We start from the raw sequence: 21960 nt of genomic DNA, 5'->3' as shown, positions 1-21960 counted from the left end.
TCCTGTTTTAGTGGATTCGGCATTAGTTCCCACGTGCTCTAAGTGCCTCTGCCTTCTCAGGCTTTAAGCTTTTTTCTTTTTGGCTAAGTCAACGCCTCTGAAAAGCCCGTACACCTTATCGTTCTATCTTTTCTTCTACTCACCTTCTATCCATACGGGACCTTAGATCACACGAAGAATTTTTTCATCTGCTTTTTTCATAGACCAAGATTCAGGGTCTTATATATCGACACTTGGGTTGCTCGAGAGAGAGCTTTTCTACTCAATAGCTTTCGAAGTCCGAAGGATTTGCGGTTAGCAAGAGAAAATTGTGTTTTTCTACAATACCCATGTTTTGTTGGAAAATCTATCAATAGATTAGTAGGATTTCACACGAATAACAAAAACAATATCCGCAGTATGAATACTACCGATAAAAGTTAAAGTAGAATCTTACTACCGATGGGTTTTTGACATTTATACGAGTCTCGGATGGATCTTACGTGATTTCGTTCTCAAATAAAAGTAGGATTGATATTGAATTTGTATCTCGATGGCTGTGTTCGTTGAGTAGTTGTGCATTTGGAATCATGTGTTTTCCCTTGGCAAAAAAAAATCTGTTACTGCTGATATTATTTAGTTTTGTTAATGAATGTGGACTAACTGGGCTTATTTTGCAAGAATAGAAAAAATAATTAGATTTGCTATGTTTCCACCAAAGGTTTATCTCAGTTTAGATTAAATAAATCTTTTTGGTATTTCCACCACACAAGAAGATTTAAAAATGATTAAGTTTGACAAAACTCTCTAAAATGCAAACGGTGCTTTGATGTTTCTTATGAAGTGAAGTGAGATAGTTTGATTTGTGTCAAGCAATGAAGAACTGAATAGTTCAGCAACATGTAAGAATACGCTGTCTACTCCATGACCTTGTCCAAAGCCTTTTTTGACATCGAAAGGTTTTTATGTTGTTGTTAACCTTTATGGAGGAGCGTGAATTCTCCATGGTTATCCTACGCAAATGGATGAGTTTGGCTGGGATGCCAAAACTAGACAAGGTTCTATACAGTGCGTGTTTGTAGATGGCAAAATGTTGGTTGTCACTTTGATGTTCTTGGATTTTTCCGAGATCTATCTTAATATGGCAATTACCTTTTAGGTTATTTAAAGTATACGCTTGAACCCAACTTCGGCCGTACTTGCAATACAGAGTTTCGTTCCTTAGCTGTACTACGCGAATGTGGAATGCCTTACCACACTGTCTTTCCTAGTCATTGCAATATTCAGGAATTCAAAACGAATGTGCACCGACATCTCCTTTTAAACCCTCTCCTCTTCCCTATGCTCCTTGAGTGTGTGCTTATTATAAAAAAATGGGCTTCAGAGGTTCCCTTATGACGGCAATGAAAATTTTGTTAGCGATATTAAGGATATTAATTCCTTAATAATTGGTGCAGTTAAAAGGCTCTCCTTTTTTAGTATCGGTCAAAAAAAACTGAGATTCCATTCATCAGGCATGCTTTCTTCCGTTCCTATTCTACAGATAAAATGGTGCATGCTTCTCGCCAAATTATTTCCAACTCCTCTGTAAAGCTTCTCATTTAAGCCATCTGTTCCAACGACTTTTTAAGACTTCAGATGAGATATGATAATCTTTACTTAGTCTAAGTTGGGAAGACGGGATTAATGGCTTTCGTCGTCTATAACAATGGGATCATCCTTCCTGACAGTGAAATTTGAGTCTTCATGCCGTTATACAGTTTACAGAAGTGGTCCTTCCCTCAACCCTGATGTCTACTATGATCTTTACACTAACGTCTTTGCGGCTGTCGTTGGTTCGAGGTTTATGGATCTGTGAATTTCATTTCACGTTCTTATAAAACTTTCTAACTTTATTTGTGCTTCTGAATCTCTCAACATCTTCGAACACACGTTTCTCGAGATGTCTGTGTTCCTCTTTTCTATTCTGCGCATTGAGCTTTTGAGCCCCTATGTCGTGCTTCTTTTCCTAGAACGTTTTTCTTAATACTTCGTAGGACATCAGATACATTAAGACTAAATTAAGGTCTTTAGTTTTTTTTATATTGTGTGCGCACTAAAGGGGTTATGAATACCCTTATACTGATTAAACACAGTGCTAGTCATTGGGAAGGGAAGATAGGATTAGAAAGGAGAAACCGATGCACTTTGGCTTTGAATGTCTGCACATTGTAATGAGTGGGACATATTGAGTCAGGTAAAGCAATTAACATTCTTGTAGTGCGGCTAAGGAAAGAATCTCAGTACTTAACAGTACGTCCGAAATTGAGATCGAGGATTAATTTATGGGCATTTTTATCAATACGGGTATTACGGTTCAATTGTTTAAGGGGAGGAATGCAACTGGCTATTTCGCTAGAGCATTGATTATACAAATAACGATAAAACAATGACAGGCATGAGACCTTGCGGCAGTGGTCAGGAGTAGCAAATGTCTCAGTGAGACAACGAACTCCCATTCTTTTTAGAGCTCTTTTTTTAATTTAATTAGTGTAGAAATCATTCCACCAGTACCATAATCATGTAGACGGAAGGTGCATTTCGTACATTAAAATCAAGCTTATTAGCCCGTTGCGTAGAGTACTCTCTAGAACCCTGTAGTTAATTTTAGTAAATCTTCCTTCTTTTTTGTCAAAGGCCCTTAAACGAAAAGTATCAGCAACTACAAAACAGTAAAATTATAAATTTTTTTTAAATCAGGAAGAAGAAACTTACTATCCACCCTGTATGAGCGCAATGAGGTATGAAATAAGCCCACGCTTCCTAATATTTATGTATTTATGCTAACCAAAGGTTGAGAGCTTTTCCATTTTTGGGTGTGGAAATCCCCCTTTTGAGAATTCCTATATTTGATTTGGATTGCGTGACATTTATTTCTAATGCGGTTCAATGGAAAATTGTGTGGTAGGTTCTTCCATTCGGTTCTATATACATTGATGTTCTTATTTTTGTTTTTGAAGTACAAGCAATGAAAATTTAAGTACATGAATGTGTCGCATATAATTGCTCTTTTTTTTGGTAATTACGGGGGCGGTTTAGATTTTATTAGTCTCATTAGTTCAAAAGAGAATTTGAAAAAAACTTATTTTTTGTAGGATTTTTGTTGAAAAGGATAATGGATAAAATAACAAGAAGATAATTAGGTTCTTTTTTCATTATAAGCGAGATTTTAACTAAAAGTCTTGAAAGTACTTCAACTAAAGACTGTAGTCTGTAATCGTTGTCTAGGTTTAACTAAAGCTTATACAAAAATACATTTCAAAAGTACAATTTGAGCCTTTTCTCAGTTTTGGTTTGATCAAATCTTCAGAGTTAACAAAAGACTGTTTTCAAGAAAACAATACTCAAGACAATTCCGAATGTGTACACGCAATTGAAGTGTCCTTGGATATCTTTAGATTCGTGTTCATTGCGCATATATTGTTTTTAAAAAACGAATTTAAAAAGAACGTTTTTGAAATATTAGGCCATTATATAAGAAATCTTCTCAAGCCTTTTCAATAATCCCCCACAAAACACACAAGAGAACGAATATATTTTTGGAAAACAGAAATCTAAAATAATTTTGTAAGCAGGTATTATAATGTCTCTGAAAATGGATATTTGGATGTTTTGTTTTGTATATAAATATCCTGATAAAGCCTCTAGGATTTCAATTTTCAGATGTTTAAGTAGGTACATGATGTTTCTCTAAATCCTTATCACGTTTCAGATAAGGATGTGTAGTATACAAAATGAAACAAGGCGAAATGAATTGAATAATTTTTGGGGAAATTAGATTAAATCGATTCTATTTAAATAAATATAAGAGTTGTATAAAACTGTTATAAAAGGGAAAATCCACTTGCTGATTCGAAAGTCATTTCATTAAAGGTAGGATGATGGTACAATGGAATTAAATTGGCTTTAAAAATAGAAAGGAAAATGTTTTAACAAAAACATTTCTATACCATACCGAGAAATTAAGGAAGATAGAAATTAAATTTTATGTCAATGTCATTTGGATTTCAACCAAAAAAGTATACATTTTGTTATCGTTTAAACGAGTTTAAGCTTAAAAAAAAGTTCCTTGTGTCTTGTTTTGAATAAATAATTATTTTTCATTAAATACATTTACTCTACATAATGAGAAAATAAATTGATTTTCTTTCAGTAAAAGAGGCAGTGATGAAATATATCAAATAGACAGTAAAAATAGTAAATGAAAAATTGATAAATTGCTTATTTTTCAATGGAAGTGATTGAGATATTCTGGGAAATGGATACAGACTAATGCAAGTTGTTCAAACTGTGTAAAATTGTTAATAATAAAATTAGATTAAACGTATATGAAATATTGTTGGCAATTAATAAAATAAAAAATATTAAAATATTAATTTGAAGTGGGAGAAAAGTAAAATCAATAGATTAACATAATTTCTAAAAATTTCTGAACGATTGAAATTTAAGGAACAAAAAAAAATAAAAAATTAGCTATTATCTTATATTCAGTTTCTAAGCTCATTTCTAATGACACTTTTTTTGTAAGTACGATTGATAAAGCCAATTTGCTTGCAGCACAGTTTGCTGTTAATTCGATGCTGCCAATGAGTGACATGACTCCATGTAACGAATCTTCTTTACCACTCTTACAGTTAATAGAGATAAAGATCTTGACATTCACATCTGCTTGCCCGGATAGTACCTCCGCTATTGTTCTGAAGAAGTGTTCTTAAAAGCTTGCAAAATCACTGAGTAAGCTTTTCCATCTGTCCTACTATACTGGTCTCTTTCCGAGTACATAGAAAACTGCATTTAAAAAAGGCGAATCCTCCTCCCCTCTAACTATCGACCAATAGCACTCGCGTCCCCTCTTTCCAAGGTCAACCAAACGCTGATATATTTGTATATCTTGAAGAACGGAAGAACTGCGTAAGCTTTTTCATCTGTCCTTCTCCTCAGGTCTCGTTCCGAGAGGATGGAAAACTGCTTTTGTCCAGCCTATTCCCAAGAAAGGCGAATCTTCCTCACCCTCTAATTACCGACCGATTGCACTTACGTCCCTCCTTTCCAAGGTCATGGAAACGCTGATTAATTATCAGCTCAAGAAATATTTAGAAGATCGAAAGGTTCTTAATGGCCGACAGTATGACTTTCGTTACAATAGGTCCACTGGTAATTTCATGTTTTATCTCACCCAACAGTGGAACAAATCTTTACATCGTTTTGGAAAAAGTAAGATTATTTCACTTGATATTTCAAAGGCATTTGATAGAGTTTGGTATCTCTCTTATTGAAAATGCGAGCTTTTGTTAATGATGAATCCCTTCTTCGTTGGGTTAGAAATTAACTTTCGAACCGTTCAATTCAAGTAGTATTCGACTAGTTCAAGTCTGATATCCACAAAATTAACGCTGATGTGGCTCAGGGCTCCGTTTTGTCTCCGACACTTTTCCTTATTTTTATAAATGATCTTTTGCCTGAAACTTGATTGTTCCGCTGATGAAAGTACTCCCTGCTTTTCATATTCGTTTTTAGATTCTCATCCTTTTTCTTGGGATGTGGATCACCAACGGCAAAGTAGGATAAGCTCATTAAATGCTGATCTTGACAGCATTGTTCAATGGAGATTCAAAAACCGTGTAGAATTTAATGATTTGAAAGCCTCCCCCAATAGCACTATCCATGGTTGGAACTTGCATCCACTTGTTGTGGATTGATCACATATTTGACATCGCCCGAAATGCTGCTAAGTGTTTAGGTTTTCTGCGACGATGCATGAAGTTTTTTACCACTTCTGATCTGGCTATAATTTACAAAGCTTTTATTTGTCCAAAACTGGAGTATAACTCTCATAACGTATACTTGAGTCTTCTGGATATAATTGAAAGCAGAACTCTAAAAATGATAGGATATCGTTCTCTTGCCGAGACATTTGCTTCTCTTGAACACAGCAGCAGGGTCTCATGCCTATCATTGTGTTCTCGTTATTTTTATAAACAACGCTCTATTGAAATAGCCAGTTTCATTCTTCCCGTTTAACAATTCAACCGTAATACCCGTACTGCTAAGAATGCCCATCAGTTTACCTTAGAGCCCAATTTCGGACGTACTGTTAAGTACAGAGATTCTTTCTTTAGCCGCACTAAACGAATGTTGAATGCTTTACTTGACTTAATACCAATGTGCATCGGTTTCTCATTTCTAATTCTATCCTCCTTTCCTAATTACTCGAACTGTGTTTAATCATTATATGGGTATTAACGCGCGCATAATATAAAAAAAAAGGTAAATATGCTATTAAACTGTTTACAACACAAAAGACCAAATAAGCTTGATTTTAATTGTTTAGAATGTTAAATCTGTTCAGTAAGGTTTAGAAATTCATCATGAATCCTTTTATGCTTCTAAATTTATTTCTGGTTATATGGCTTCGTTAATAAGCAAAATTGTCTTATATAGAGCGAAGAAAATCCTTAAGCCATTTTATCAATTAAAACTGAGTGTTTAGTGTTTTTTAAACTGTAAAACTTAAAACGAATTAAAAAAAACCGGAATCCATCATAACACTTAAGCTATTTTAAACTTACCAAAACCAATTACCCTACTTAAAAGTACTTTAAAACTAGAACAGCCACAGTAATTTTTTTTGTTGATGCCAACCTGACTGTTCCTTACCTAATCCTTAAACCTATGCAAGCCGGCCAACCAGCCAAAACCATACGCCCTAGACTACTTTAAATGACATTCTCAATTTGAAGCCATAAAAACTGTTTCTCCTGCTTCACCCTATCTCTTCGGTCCCCAGGGAAACAGTCCTACTGAACCGAAAGCCCTTGGCTCCGTCCAGTACGAGGACGTCTCGACTGTAAAGGAGTCGCCTATTTACAATTTTACGGCTGACGTGGTACATTAGCGGAACCGCTAACCTATTCTGTATCAGAACTCGATTGTTTTAATGGACGAAAGCTTCGGGCAGAATGTTGCCACTTAAACGTGCACTTTCGTAGTACTTATTGTTGGGGTAGTAAGGCCCAAAAATTAAGCTGTTAGTCGACGAAATTGCTCTCAAAACTTGACCCGTACCAAGGTTCAGCAACAAATTATGTATTCTGCTCTGTTGTATAGAATCAGGTTAGAAGAGTAATTTTTGTACTTTGACTCTGTTGTTCTGTGTAGTCCAAGGCAACGTCGCAGATATTGTCTCTTAAACACCCGAATCTTTTCCATTTAGGATATGACTGGGCCTCCATAGGCAATCATCGGCCGGATAAAAGCTAAAAAACAACTTTTTTTTTACAAGAACTAAATACTGATCCAACCAAATGCCATGGTACTTTACTCTTTTATTGGCCAGTGGCTGTGCAGATTGTTCCAACGATCACTAGATTTTTTCAGTTCTTTTTCGTATCCTTTGAGGCTCCATATAGCGGATTCCTAAACAAAATAGTTTCGCATTTCTGAAAGTTGATTTTCAACCTAAAGTCATCGCAATATTGCTGAATCTTGTCGAAGTTACCCTGCAAACTTAACTTAATTTTTCCGCAAGGTCTGATTACAAAAGAAAAATTGACATGGGCTCTGAATAGTTTCAAACCTTATAAATCTCCAGGTCCAGATCAAATCGTACCAGCTGAGCTACAATATACCATTGATATAAGTTTGCCCATCATTGAGATGATCTTCAAAAGTTGTATAAATTTGGTTTATATAACTCAGCGATGGAGAGATGTAAAGGTAGTTTTCATTCCCAAGGCGGGCAAATGCTCGCATGTCAACCCTAAAGACCTAAGACCTATTAGCCTATCATCATTCATTCTCAAAACTCTGGAACGATTGATCGATATCCATATACGTTATAGCATTGATAAGAGACTATCAATGTCTCAGCATGCTCAGTGCAAAGGGAGATCGGTAGAAACAGCCTTACACACTCTGATAAGAACTATCGAATACTCCCTTCCTTCCTGGATATTGAGGGCGCTTTCAACAACGTTGACACATCCGCTATCACTTCTGCTATGACGACTTTAATCGTCGAATACTCAATCTGTAAGTTGATAAATCTAATGCTTAAAAGCAGGATCATCAACTCTAAGTTAGGGGATTTTTGCACAAAAAGGTCTGTCAGTAGAGGCACTCCGCAAGGTGGTGTTCTATCCCCTCTCCTGTGGAACATAGTAGTCAACGAACCACAAATATCCCCTGAGAGGGAAGGCTATAGAGTGGTTGCGTATGCCGGTGATGTTGCTATCGCCCTCACAAGGGAACATCCTAATACACTGAGAGACCTCCTCCAAAAGGCACTCACAATGCTCACTAGATGGGCTGTTCACTGCTGACGTAGTATTAATCCTCAAAAACAGACCTCGTCCTTTTAACACGGAAATACAAGATCCCTGTAATTGTTCCTGCTTCAATAAAAGGTGTACCACTAATTTTTACCAATGAAGCCAAATATCTTGGTCTGATATAAGACACAAAATTAAGTTGGAAATCTAATATACCTAAAAGAGTTAAGAAAGCTACACCAGCTCTTTTCCTTTGCAAGAAAGCCATAGGAAACAAATGGGGTTTTCAACCTCGCATAACCTACTGGCTATCCACATCGGTCATCCGACCAATACTTATGTACGGGGTTGCAGTATGGTGAAATAGACTGAAGAAAGTCACATACTACGACAAACTCAGCAGAGTCCAACGCACTGCATGTCTCTGCATAAGCGGGGCATTGAGAACCACACCCTCAGCAGCGTTAGACACTCTCCTCCATCTGACACCCCTCGACATCTTCAGTAAACAAGTGGCAGGGAGTACAGCGATAAGACTCGACGCCTCATCTCAATGGACCAACAACAATGTGGGTCACTCCATCATTTTGAACCTCTTTGGTTCTATACCGAAGTACATAGAATACACTATTCCTAAACCGCTATTTGGAAAAAACTTCCAGGTATTCATTCCATCCAGAGATGAATGGGAAGACAAAAAACTCCTGGATAACAAAAGTATTCATTTTTATACAGATGGATCCAAGACAAATGAGGGAGTTGGTAGTGGTGTGTACTCAGAGAAGCTTAATCTAAGCATCTCATTCCACCTCCCTAATTGTTGTAGCGTTTTTCAAGCGGAAATTTTAGCGATCAAAGAGGTTCTTTCCTGGCTAAGAGAAAACGTGATATCAACTTCTGATATCCGCATCTTCTATGACAGTCAGGCTGCTATTAAATCTCTTGACAGTGTATCAACCAAATCTCAAACGGCCTTCGACTGTCAAACTTATGCTAAAAAAAACAGCTTTTGCGATAACAAATATAGGTGGCACAATTTACTAACATGCGCAGCCACAAAACTCATATGGCCTTCACTGGACCTACAACGCTCCAAAGACTTGTTATCTCAAAGTAGACTTCATATTAGCTCCCTCATAGGTGTCCTTTCGGGACACTGTCTTATATGACTTGGTGTAGCCTCAAATGACTTCTGCAGGATCTGTATGGACGAAGAAAAAGAGGAAACAATGTCTCACCTTCTCTGCACTTGCCCTGCTCTTTCATACTAAGACGCAAACTTCATCTGGGAGACTACTCTTTTGATAATCCCAGTGAACTAGCTAAAAATGATATAAAATATCTTCTTCGCTTTATAAAAAGCTCAAAATAGTTCGACTAGTAAGAAGTAATTCTCTAAATTCATGTGGTATTACAATGGGGCTTTGTTTTGGCCTAAGTGTGTGGATTCTAATCCGCAATCACGTTAACCTTACCTAACCTACCCTGCGAAAGTGTCTTGAGAACCTTAAGTTTTGGGGCGTCGCTATTGCCTGAATCAGACTTGCTATCAGATCACTGGTGTAAATGCTGAACAATATCAGCGAGTTAACAGCGCCATGTTGAAGACAAAGATTTTGGTAGATGTTACATTGCCAACAACATGAGTTTTGTAGTAAGATAATGGTCTTAAAATCCAATCTGAATTTTTTGTGAAACATGTAAAAACTTAAAAAAAAATTACTAAATTTGGTAAAAATCTGTTTATGATTAAAAACCTCGGAAGCAAACATTTAATTTGTAATCAAACCTTAATTCAAGTTAATTTTTTTTTACAAAACACGGAAAGCTACAAAAACTCAAGTATTAGGTGAAAAAAAGATATATATTGACTTACATTTTTCTTATCTCACACAAACGTATAAACGTTTTGGGCAAATCCACTGATGGGCACACAGATACGAGTAGGACCGATTTGTATTACCAAAACAAGCTTAACATCGACAAAGTACGTTTAAAATAAGACGGCGCAACTTCTCATAAAGCACCCTTAACCACAAAATTTGGTCACACCTTTATTTTTTAAAGTCGTCCTTTAAACTGGTCCCCTCGTTCGTGCCACTTAACGCTTTTTGATTACTTTGTATGTCTCTATGGGGCCATGATAAGTCCTTGGCCTATTTCGACAAATTATCAGCTCTTGAAGCATTAAAAGCTTCTATCGATAAGATCATTGACGCTACGTCTATATTTATTCAAAAAAAATTTAAATTACTACCAGATTGAAATAATAAAATTCTGTCCAACGATATTTTTGTATAAGTATTAAAAGTTCTTAAGCAACTACAAAATCAGCCGATACTTTAAATTTGTTTATTTTAATAATAATCGGCCCCTGTTGATAGACTGACAAAATAGCCTATAAAATAGCCCCAAATCTAGGCTTTAATTGCAAAATAACTAAGAAGGTACATAAAAGCAACAATTTAATAAAGAGCTTACATCATTTAATTTTCTGGCAACCTAAAATATCCAAAATATCGAAAATGGAATTCAAACAAGTTGATTTATTTGGTATTATTGTATACATTTTTATATATGGTAAAGCCTCATGATTACGCTCTATATATATATTTTCCCTTGACCATCAGCAAAATAAATTCAAAAAATAAGGCTCACATTATGTTTTGCATATTTAGCAAGGACTTCTTTTGACCTAATGGCATAGTAAATATGCCAATGAAATCTAAAATCCTCGTCTTACTAAAATACTCCCTAAATGAATTTTCAGTATGGACAAAAAAACAAAAAGAAAGAAAGAAAACAAAAAAAACATAGAACCTGAAGGACAACATTATCCTTTTGCAAAAACCAAACTGAATCCTACTTTTAATGGACCATTTAATAGTTGTAGGGGTTAGAAAATAAAATATAAAGTACTTACTTACGTTTTATACGACCTTAACTCTTTCTACATTTATATGTGTGTATGCAATCCCACAATTTGTTGATGAAGAGAACTAAGAAGAAGCAAATAAATCCTTTCATACTTATTGCTTTTCAATATAGTACCTATCCACCGTAAGGTTGGTCCTTTTTTCTCATATGAATGATGGGTGTATCTCTGAATAAAATTGTCTCAGAGTAAACTTCGATCCTATATTTTGGTTGCCTGGTATAGAAATATCCTTTTTTTCTTAACTTCTTTGAAACATATTTGGGCAGAAAAGTTAGTCCTGTGTTTCTATTATCGATAATACTGTTCAGTTAGCTATAACTAACTTATACGAGTATAGGTATATCATAGGGCCTCTTTATCGCTTTGTGTAATATTCTAATGTGAACTACACATACATAAATATGTTTACTCCTACGCATTTAACTTATACAGAAGAGCTCCATGTAGGTCTAGAGATATGTGGCTTTTAGCTTGTGAAAGGAAAAAAGGACTAAAAATAGAATTTAAAATAAGCCCCATAAAACGTATGACTGGGCAAAGTTAATAATCCAAAAATCCCTTTTACACGCCCTGAATATTCGGTTGAGGATTTAATGAACCTTATAGCTTAGTGAAAATGTTTAGGAATACTATTTTATAATATTGCGGCTTAATGTACCTCCTATATGTACCTATGCTTAACTTATATGTCTACAGAAAAACGAAGTCCTACATATTCGTACTGTAGATAGGTTTTAACAAGCCTCGTTTTCTAAGCATATATGTAAACTGTACATAGAAAGTACATAGATTATAATTTAGAGAGTAAATTTATTAATTATTCATTAATTGTTTTAATCGAAGTTATTTTTCATATAAGGGATATACATTTCTCTTTTCTTCCTGTACACCAAACACGTGTACGGTAACGTACCTAGAATGTACCTAATTCAAAAGGGTAATCTAAGTAATTAAAATAAAACAAACATATACAAATTTGTGTTAGCATCATTACACCCACGAAACGATACGAAACAACGTAACGGTGAAGGTTGTGATGACAATGCAAAGTGGGGTTATGTTTTTATAAGGGCTGATATTGAGGGTATTGGCTTGGGAGACAATTTTACAAGAGTAGCTTTTTATGAGAACATGTGAATGGAATATGGTTGTAGGTAGGTGAGTTAATATTGTAAATGGCTTCTTAAATCAATTTTGTTTTAAATGTTTTTTTTTATTTCTGTTTTCAAAATGTATACATTTTCAAAGAGGAGGTTGGTTAACCTATACAAACAAGATACTTTTGTAAAATTTAATTTTAAATACTTAATAGGGTTGGTTGTTTTACTTAAATTCCTGATGTTGTTTATTTATATGTACTTAAATTCGAGTTGAAGGTGTTTTGGCATATCGATGAAGACGATTTTATGTTGTGACAATGAATTTATTGGAATTACACATTTTTATGAGTTTGAAGTGTGTACCTACTTATTTTGTTGCTTTATCTGTTAAATTAAAAAAAAAGACTTTCAAATACCCAAAATTGAGACAGTACGAAAATATGGAAAATATACAAATTTGTCAAAGACATTCTCCTAATCTAAGAAGTTGGGTTTCAATAGTTGTCATCAATATTTACAAAATTAGACTTAACAGTTTTGAAATGAATTTTTTAATTAAATTTTCTAAAGTTTATTTTGTAAGTTAGTAAGATTTTCTTTTTAACCGATAATGGCTTAAACATTTTTGTATGAAAAATTCCAATAGGTACTAATATGAACTTCTCCGTTTATTCCGTACATTTTCTCAAAAATCTATAAATTTGGTTCCAATTTCTAATACTTTTTGAAATGAGAATTCAAATTTTGGTTAGGTTAATGGGCTGGCGATTGATTGTTGTATTATTGATGATTCTGTCTGTTATAATCTTCCAAGCACTTAGAAGCTTTTATAAAACTTAAGAGATTTTTTTGAGTTCTGCAAGAGTAGGTTAGGTTAGGTTGGAGTGGCTGTCCAGATGTCATTGACGCACGTAGTCCTCAAGGGTCCTCATGGGAGAGTAATGAACTTAAACAAACCATTTCGCACTTTAAATAAAATAAGAAAAACGTTTTGTGTCAATCGTTGCCAGTTCACTGGTATTATCGAAGAAGGGATTACCGAGAAAGTTATTCCTTCTAATGGAGAGTGCTGGACATGTACATTGAAGGTGTTGGACTGTTTCCTCTTCCTCCTCGTTCATGCAGCTTCTTAAAAAGTCGTTTGTGTAGACCCCTAGCCTTAGAGCTTCCTATAAGGCAGTGTCCTGTTATTACTTCAATTGTAGAGCTTATACTTTGTCTGCTCAGGGATATGAAGCCTTTTGACCGTCATTTTTTACTAACATGCATAACCTTGGTTCACCTTTCTCCGATGCTTTCAATAGTTTATAGCCAGGAGTCCTGAGGCCTCTGATGATGGAGTTTGAAACCCACGGCTCATATATAAAAACGTTGTCAGGTTGTTTGCAGCCATGATGGCGTGATGGAGATTAATCTTTACTAATCGCAGCATTGCTACTTTTAGTCAGATCAACCTTCACCACTGTTTTGTCGGCGTTTTCACCGACTGAGGAGGACTGAAGTAGGTCTTCCTCACTCAGAGTGATTCCTAAGGTGGCGTCTTCAGTATCCATGTCGGAGTTGCTGTCGACTATATTTTTAGCCTCCACCTCGGATGGCTCGTTTGGGGCTGTGGAAGTCGATGGTTCCACTTGTGGTGTTGCATCGACGTCCATTATTGGTGGTAGTGAAGCGTTTCCTTCCGCTGAAGGGGCTTCTGTGGAAGGCGTGTTGAGCGTATCTTCGTCTTTTTTATAGATACGGATCACTAGCCAGTGATTCCCTATTGATCAACACGAGAGCTGATCTTTAGTGACCCACTGTCTCCTTCTCAACCTTTGCTACTTTCCAGTCGTGCGTAGGCAGGTTTGGATTACTTGTTTTCACCGGGACCATTATACGTGCTCTTGGCCGGTAAGGAATATTCTCCCTTGCAACAACCTCGACTTCTGGCAAGCCATTGACAGCAGCCCTGTATAGGTCGAAAGATCTCTGATCAGCACAGGGCGATGAGTTTGATACGATTTTGGTACCATCCTGCATCGGCCGTGTCTGGGAGAGGCCCCGTATTCTCCTCGATGACAGATGAAAATCTGAAACCTAGGTGAGCCTTGGCGTTTGCCCAACGATCATGAGAGATGTTACCATCCACATGACTCCTGTCAATGACCGCGGCTATGATCTTGCCTTTGAGCGCGTCGCTGAAGGAAAGACCTTTATTGAAGGATGTTGTGCAGTTGGAACGCACCTTCTGCCTTTTTGCCTCAGGCTTGTCGCCCTCGAAAGACCTATTGCGCTTTAACGTTGAGTCGCCGCAGGTCGGTTTGATATTTTTGCTAAGAAAGCCACTAGCCCACTCGAGTTTTGGCGTTTGCTTCGGGGTTCTTTCCGCCGCCGTTATGACACCGACTGCGGCTAGAATCCTCTCAGCATTGCGTTGGTCTCAATTGACCTGTGACTTCTTGTTGGCCGGCCCAAAGCTATGTCCGTGTGACACAGATGTGGGTCCACCTCCAGAATTAGTCGCTACCGATACCAATCGGGGTGTGCTCTCGCCTTTCGAGTCAATTCCAAATGTCGCAGATTTTGTCTCTCCGGATAAGGTGTCTCTTCTTGGGGTCGCTGGCAACGTCCTAGCTGGAGCGGGGAAGAGGTGGGGTGTGGAATTGCCACCCTTGGGACAGATGAGCGTCACAGCTGTTCCACTGACGGGTAATTCCTTTAAGTAAAGGTTGCGGCTAGTAGAGGGAGAAAGACTTCCTGAGTTGGCTCGACAGCCTTTTTAGGAGATGTGACCGCATTGGCAGCCATGGCTCGATTTTTTTGTTTAATTATTGTTCTATTTGATTTTTGATTTGACTTTTTCATTTTATTCCCACGAGTAATGCGGAAAGTCGGTCAGTCCCGGCAGAGCCTCTTGCCGGGATGAGGCAGAAATATGACGGACGTTGCCACAGAATTCTGCAAGACTACCGAAAAAGTATTTTCCTAAGAATTTTTATATTGTGTGGAACCGAATAGTGCCTTTATGCTTTTCCTCATTCCAGCAACCCTTGCATAAGTTGTCCTCAACAAGCCGCATTCTCTTCCTCTGGTATCCCAACAGGTTATGGCTGGCTGTTATGCTCACAAGTAACTGTAGAGATCTTTTGTCGAAGTGCATAATCGAACGGGATCTTATTTTGTCAAAATATGTGCTCCCAAATCTTTCGAAACCATCGAGGACGCTCGATTGAACCAAAATGTGTGCTGCCAATGCTCGATTGTATCGACTAAACTACGTGCTAGCACCCCAGGTTTCATGGCTTTTCTATCGTTCACTGGTTTTCTAAAGTATTTTGTTATCAATGGTCTATTTTGATTTACATGATGGACTGTTGGTGACGAAGAATCAAAGTTCATCAGCTATCTAATATCCAGGCACATCATTGTGACCTTCTATCCAGCAGAGTCTAATGATATGCTCTGGCGACAAGGTTCGACTTGATTTTGCTTGGCTGGTAATATCACCCTTTAATAGTGATAGTGCAATCATTGAGACCTGGACTTGGAAGATATTGTTTTGATCGGGAGTCTGAAGGAGTTTGCGAGATCAATTGTTTCCAAAAAGAAAACTGCACCTACCCCACCATCCAATTTTGAGCCCTCAGTACAGGATAGATATAGTGGACACCCATTTATGTCTAACAGGAAAGGTTGTTGTAAAGGGCTTGTTGAAGTTCAGACATGGTGTCATGTAGCCTGCCCTCACATTGTTCCTTAAGTATTTATTTGCCTTTTTGGCTATTTTGCAGCAACTGGTTTGACTCAGTCATATGGCAGTGGTTGCACCGGTTTCTTGTACATAAATGCATATAGATTCAGAAGTAAGAGGCTGAGTATTGCTTTCAATCCCGTAGCTTAGGTGGTTCTCATCTCCCCTGTTATACCTTTACAATATACATGCCATTTTGTGTGCCTATATGCATTAAGATTTAAAGAGCCTTCTACCAAACCATACTACCACAACACTATGATTTTAGGATTTGCTCCCCATTTTCTCCAAAAATCACATTACATGAGTTCTATGCAATCTAGGCATATTTGGATTTATGAGCCCAGACAAGCTTTTTATCTATTGATTCTAGGAATTTCTGTGTAGGAGATAAGGCTTTTGGTCTGAGAATGTTTTAAGGTCTCTCAAAGGTTTCAAGAATAAACGAAGTTAGTTTTAAAACATTAAAAAACAAAATCTGTCGAAATATCAGAATTTATCTTAAGTTTTAAAATTACTTCATAGTGTTTTAATGCTTCCTGAAAATCAATGTCAAAATTCAGTGTTTTCCTGTTTACAGTAAAAACTTTATCAAAGAATCGCACTGATTAAATTTTAATAACAAAAATTATCGGAAAATGAGAACTTTGTTTTCTTAGTGTACAATTTTTATAAATTTAATATCGATTTTTTTTTCCGAAAATGAGCTTGTTGAAAAATGTCCTTAAATGTTTTTTCTATAGAAATGAAATAAATAAATGTAATTTGAAAGCTTTTGGTTTTTGAGATATGGGAATAAATGATTCCAAAACCGATGGAACCAAAAAATGTGTATCTATTTATAAAAAAACACTATCAAATTTTTCTAAATTCATTTAGGTACTATTTGTAGATACGATTATTTGACTTTAAATTTTTTTTTTTAAATATTACTAAATTTTTTAATGAAAAAAATATAATAAATTATACAAAAATTAATTTTAGAAAATCAAAAAAAATATTTACTTATAGTTATATGTGATATAAAAATAGTGTAATATTATGTTTTAATACACGTTTTCAAAATTATGTCAATTTTTAAGTCATAAATAGTGCGAAAATTGTTGGGATATTTTATATCTTTTTTGTATTTTGTTCTAAGCTAAAAACTATTATCCATTTAAAACGTATTTTGGTGATGATATTCGCTTCCAAAATATTTGTTCAAAGAATTCAATTTCTCACAATGAATACATAATTCAGCAGTAATTTTAAAATATTTAAATATTATGATGAATAGAAAATCAGATTTGATAATGGAAAATATTTAAATCCTGAAATAGGAAAGTTTTTCAGCTTTTTTAGTTTCAACGCTGTTCTTAAGAATTGCAAAAATGTTGTAAAAATTATCAAAATTAATCAATTTTAAACAAAAAAAATATCAAAAAACAAACTCGTCCATATTTAATATTTGTTCCTTAAAATTATTTTAATTTAAAATTGTTCAATATGTTTTAAAAACAATTATAAAGATCAATTTCCTTAATGTTGTCGGTAAGTATTCCTGTTCAAAAATTTAACAAAAAATTATGTTAAAAGATTTTTATTATAAACACAATTATTTAAATTATATAAACTATATATGTATGTAAATAGCTATAGAATAAAAAAAGACAATAATTTTAAAAGGTATTTTATAATGTTTTCCTATTTTTTAAATATTTATCAAACTCCTTATACTATACTTATAAAACGGCTTAAAAACATAATGCTTACACAATAAACAAACACTTCTATCATTGTTTCTTGTAAATATTCTTTGTTTTTATATTTCTTTATAAAACAAAAAATCTATTTTCTTTTAATTTAATTTTCTTTTCTTAGTTTTAAGTTATTGCTAATAAGATTAAAAAAAATAAAACAAATAACTTTCGCTCAAGAAAAACAACAACAAGCAAAAATTAACAACAATCAAAAATTCTATATTTAAAAAAAAAATTAAACATCAACAATCTCAACAGAAATAAACAACAAAAAAATACAACAAACTCCAAAACAACAAATTAAAAATTAATTAATTATACTATATTTTTTTCAACAAAAAAATATATATAAAAAATACTAATATATGGACACAAGCTACACACCTCTTCCGGAAATAACAGAATATATAAAAAATATATTAAAAAAAAAGTAAATCTGAATTCACACAAATAAACTCATTTTTATGGATAAATATTCAGTTTTATTCGAAAAATTGTAGATTTATATGCAAAAAAAATAATAAACAAAACTCCAAAAATTCACAAGAGAAAAAAATATAAATATATATAAATAAAAAAAACTAACCCCCTCTCCTTCAGCCTTCAGAATATATATATAATATACATATCAAAATATACATCCACGAATATACAGAAAACTAATACTACTACTACTTTTACTACTATTTAATACTACTACTACTATTACTACAACTCAAAAACTACAAGAAAAACAGAAAAAGATCCCAAAATTTTTCAAAATAAACAATAAAAACAAAAATAAATAAATAAATTAATCAAAAACAAAAAAACATTTTTCAAAAAAATCAAAAATTGAAAAATTAAAATGAAAAGATGTTAACTGAAAAAATCCAATATCGCTTGTTTGTCTGTGTGCAGGGTTTACGGTGTCGTGTGACGTGCCGGGCTGAAGCGAGTCCCTCCGGGCGGTGTACTGTACCTCTTCTTAGTTCCTCCCCCCCGACTACGCCTATGCAACCGCCGCCGCCGCCGTGTAGCAGCACCTTAAAGCGAGGAGATGGATAAAGATGTTTTATCTTAAAGTGTCCGCTAGGGTGTAGTGAATTTCATTTGAACAGATCAGATTGTAGATACTTTTTGAAATTTACTTCGAAAAAAAAAACAGAAATATACGAATTCAAACTTAAAAACGGATTTATTGTAGTTTTTGACAACAAGGATTATGATTGCCAAAATTCTTCCTTCCTTCGAAGGGCATCAGACATAAACAAGGGTTTCTGTTTCCAATTCAAGAATTCGAGCATGGAAGATGCAAAGTATCGATGTATAAGGACGAGTATGAAAACTACCCTCAGAGCAAAATGTGCATCTTTTTGAGAAGGCAATCTGAAGGAGGGTGTGTGTGTGAGAGAGTGAGAGAAAGAGGTGTGTAGTAACTGATGGCGAAAAACAAAATTGTTTGTTTGATTTTTATTTGTCTCAAACGACAAGATGATTGGATTTCAAAAACAAAACACAAAATATGAATTTTGAGTAATGGAAAATACAAATCGAATAAGAGAACATAACAAAAACAAGAAATAAAACGAAAAAAACTATAAAATTATAACAAAAAAATCGAAGTCTGATCTGTTCATTGTTCACTACATATTAACTACAACTCAAAGGATGATTTCATTCAAGGACACTAAAGGACAACGACGCTCGAGAGAAGTCATCATGTGATGGGGGAGATGGATTTGGGGGATGATTTGGAACAAACCGGATGTTGATGGAGGTAGCGGCGGAAAATGATGTTAATTTTTGGCAACATGGTGGTGAGTTGAAAGGATGATATATTTGTTTGTAAAATCACTGTTGTCATACTATACTCGTATAAATGATATATAGTTCACATTCCTTTTTAATATAAATAATATTATAGTATAATTAATTTATAGACTTATTCTAAATAATTAACTAAATATTTTTTCAGGATATCATCTTAGAAATATGTTTTTTTTGTTTTTACGCATGCATGTTTCTAACATTCTGTTGTATTTTCTATATTCTTTCTTGTTTGAAAATTTAATTATGTGTTTTAATTTTATAATATCAAATTCTTTTGAAGGCATAAATAGTGCAAGGTTTCTTATGTTACATATGTTTACTTTATAATTAATAATAATCTTCTTCTTGAAACCAATTGAGCAAAGGAATTCAAGAATTTTGAATAAGACATTAGACAGTTTTTGTGCCAAGAAAAATTAATAAAACAAACAAGTTACATTTGTGAGCCTTGTTAGTTTAAATCTAAGGAGACAGTTTTACATTCTATTTGGTAAAATTGATTTATTCTGAAATTATACAAAAGATTATTTTGTTTTACCTTTGAAATTTTCTTTCAATTTTTGAATTTCAAGCTTTTGAAACTCAGTTTTCGACACTATTACGAAAATTTTAAGACGTAAAAAAGCCAATGAGAAAGTGCCAGCTATAAGAAATTCTTGAGTTTCAAAATCAAACAAAATTAAGTACCTAAATAAAGTTTTAACTCTTTAAACACTTATAGCGCAGTGGGGTTTAAAAATTATAAGTTAACTCCTTAAACGAATTTAAATATTTACTTACATACGAACGTAAATCTGCCTAAAACCTTATTTAAAAAAAAAAAATATTTACAAAAAGTCTGAAAAATTACCAAATTTTTTCAACAGTTTATATTTTCTTTGAATATTTTAAAATAAACTTTATTTTCGCATAAGAAACTTAAATCAAAAAATTTGCTTTCAGCTGCTGCTAAAGACTTTTGGAATTATGAACAAAAACCTAGGTTTTCATTAAATTTCAAATAGCATTAAAAATATCAAGTAGGTATACGCCCAGTGCCCAAATTTGTATTTGGTGCTTAATTGGAGGTCACTACCGAAAAATGTGTATTGTTTTTTTTTCGTTTTAACATCATTCAATCATTTTAACATCCCTGACAACAGTACTCGCACACAGGAATGGTTGAGAGTTGTCAGTCACTAGGCCCTAGTTTTCAAACAGACTGTTGCGCCACCCAATTTTTTTCATTATTTTTAACATAATTCAAAAGTTCTTTCTTATGAACTTCCATTTTAAGTGAATCATGCCAGCAAAAAATTGTTTTTCACACAAAGGGTGTTTTTTTAAGATATGGAACTTTGAAATTGAATATAATAAAGATGATTTTTATATTGTAATTGAAATTAAATTTACTTTCTTTCAAATATAAGCTTTTGATATTATAATATAAACATTATTTTGGGGCAAAGCTGCCTTTGACGTAGTCTAATTTTCAAATAATTTTTTTTAACATTTGTGGCCGTATATTAGCAACAACGCTGTGAATTTTTTCCTCCAAAACAATCAATTGAGATTTTCGGCGTAGACAAGCGTCTTCGCATCTACCCACAAGAAATTGTCCAGCGGTTTTAAATGAAACGGTCCACTATATCAGTTTGCATTGAATGACGTTTTAGACAGCATCATAAAGAAGTACTGACAAACTATTCGACAAAACCAAAATCGCATCAATCTGATTGTGTTTCTGTAGGTTTTTAAAATAAATCTGTACAAAATTTGAAATAGAAAATAGCTATCATTTAAAAACGTTTTGCCTTAAGTAAAATGCCTTTAAAAAAAAACACCCATTATTCAGTGATTGGCATAACTATTTTGACAGAGTAAATATCTTGTTATTTTGATATTTAAAAAAAATTTGTAGGCAAAACTGATAATAAATTAGTCAATAAAAATAAAAATCTCTTTTTGTTGTGGCATAATTATTTTGACAGTTCAAAAATAGTCTCATCCCTACTTCGACTCAATGATGAATTCCTCTTTCCTTTTATATAAGCCCATACATTTTCTATGACATTTAAGTCAGGGCTTTGGGGTGGCCAGTTGAGGGTTTCCAACCCAATGTCATTCAGAAACTTGGTGATCATTTAGTTTTTGTGGCAAGGGGCATTCTTCTTGAAAAATGAAAGAGTTTCCAATGAATCTACTGCCAGATGGAAATGCGTTCTCATTTAACACATCTTAATATTTGCGTTCGTTCATGGAACCATCGATTGGGAGACTATTTCCCCATGACAGCTTGCAGATATGCATCCCCAAAACATTACTGATCCACCACATGTCAAACAAACAAATGTCTTTTTAGGTGATT

General features: G+C 34.3%; 1 protein-coding gene across 10 annotated transcripts in view; it reads left to right on the top strand.

Moving 5' to 3' along the window:
- Positions 1-21960, top strand: part of LOC129941922 (heterogeneous nuclear ribonucleoprotein L) — a 537346-nt gene that overhangs the window by 234593 nt on the left and 280793 nt on the right. Inside the window, exon 1 of one of the 10 annotated variants that reach the window (XM_056050699.1) lies at positions 19401-19600. The exons of 8 other annotated variants lie outside the window; for them this stretch is intronic. In XM_056050699.1, the coding sequence (XP_055906674.1) occupies positions 19549-19600 (52 nt within the window). In that variant the 5' untranslated portion in view covers positions 19401-19548. Of the gene's footprint in view, positions 1-19400; positions 19601-21960 lie in introns of those variants that run through there. One more of the 10 variants, XM_056050700.1, reaches the window with a different exon arrangement.

This window comes from Eupeodes corollae, chromosome 1, assembly GCF_945859685.1.
Source record: "Eupeodes corollae chromosome 1, idEupCoro1.1, whole genome shotgun sequence".
Lineage (NCBI taxonomy): Eukaryota > Metazoa > Arthropoda > Insecta > Diptera > Syrphidae > Eupeodes > Eupeodes corollae.
This window is presented reverse-complemented; position numbering and strand designations above follow the sequence as displayed.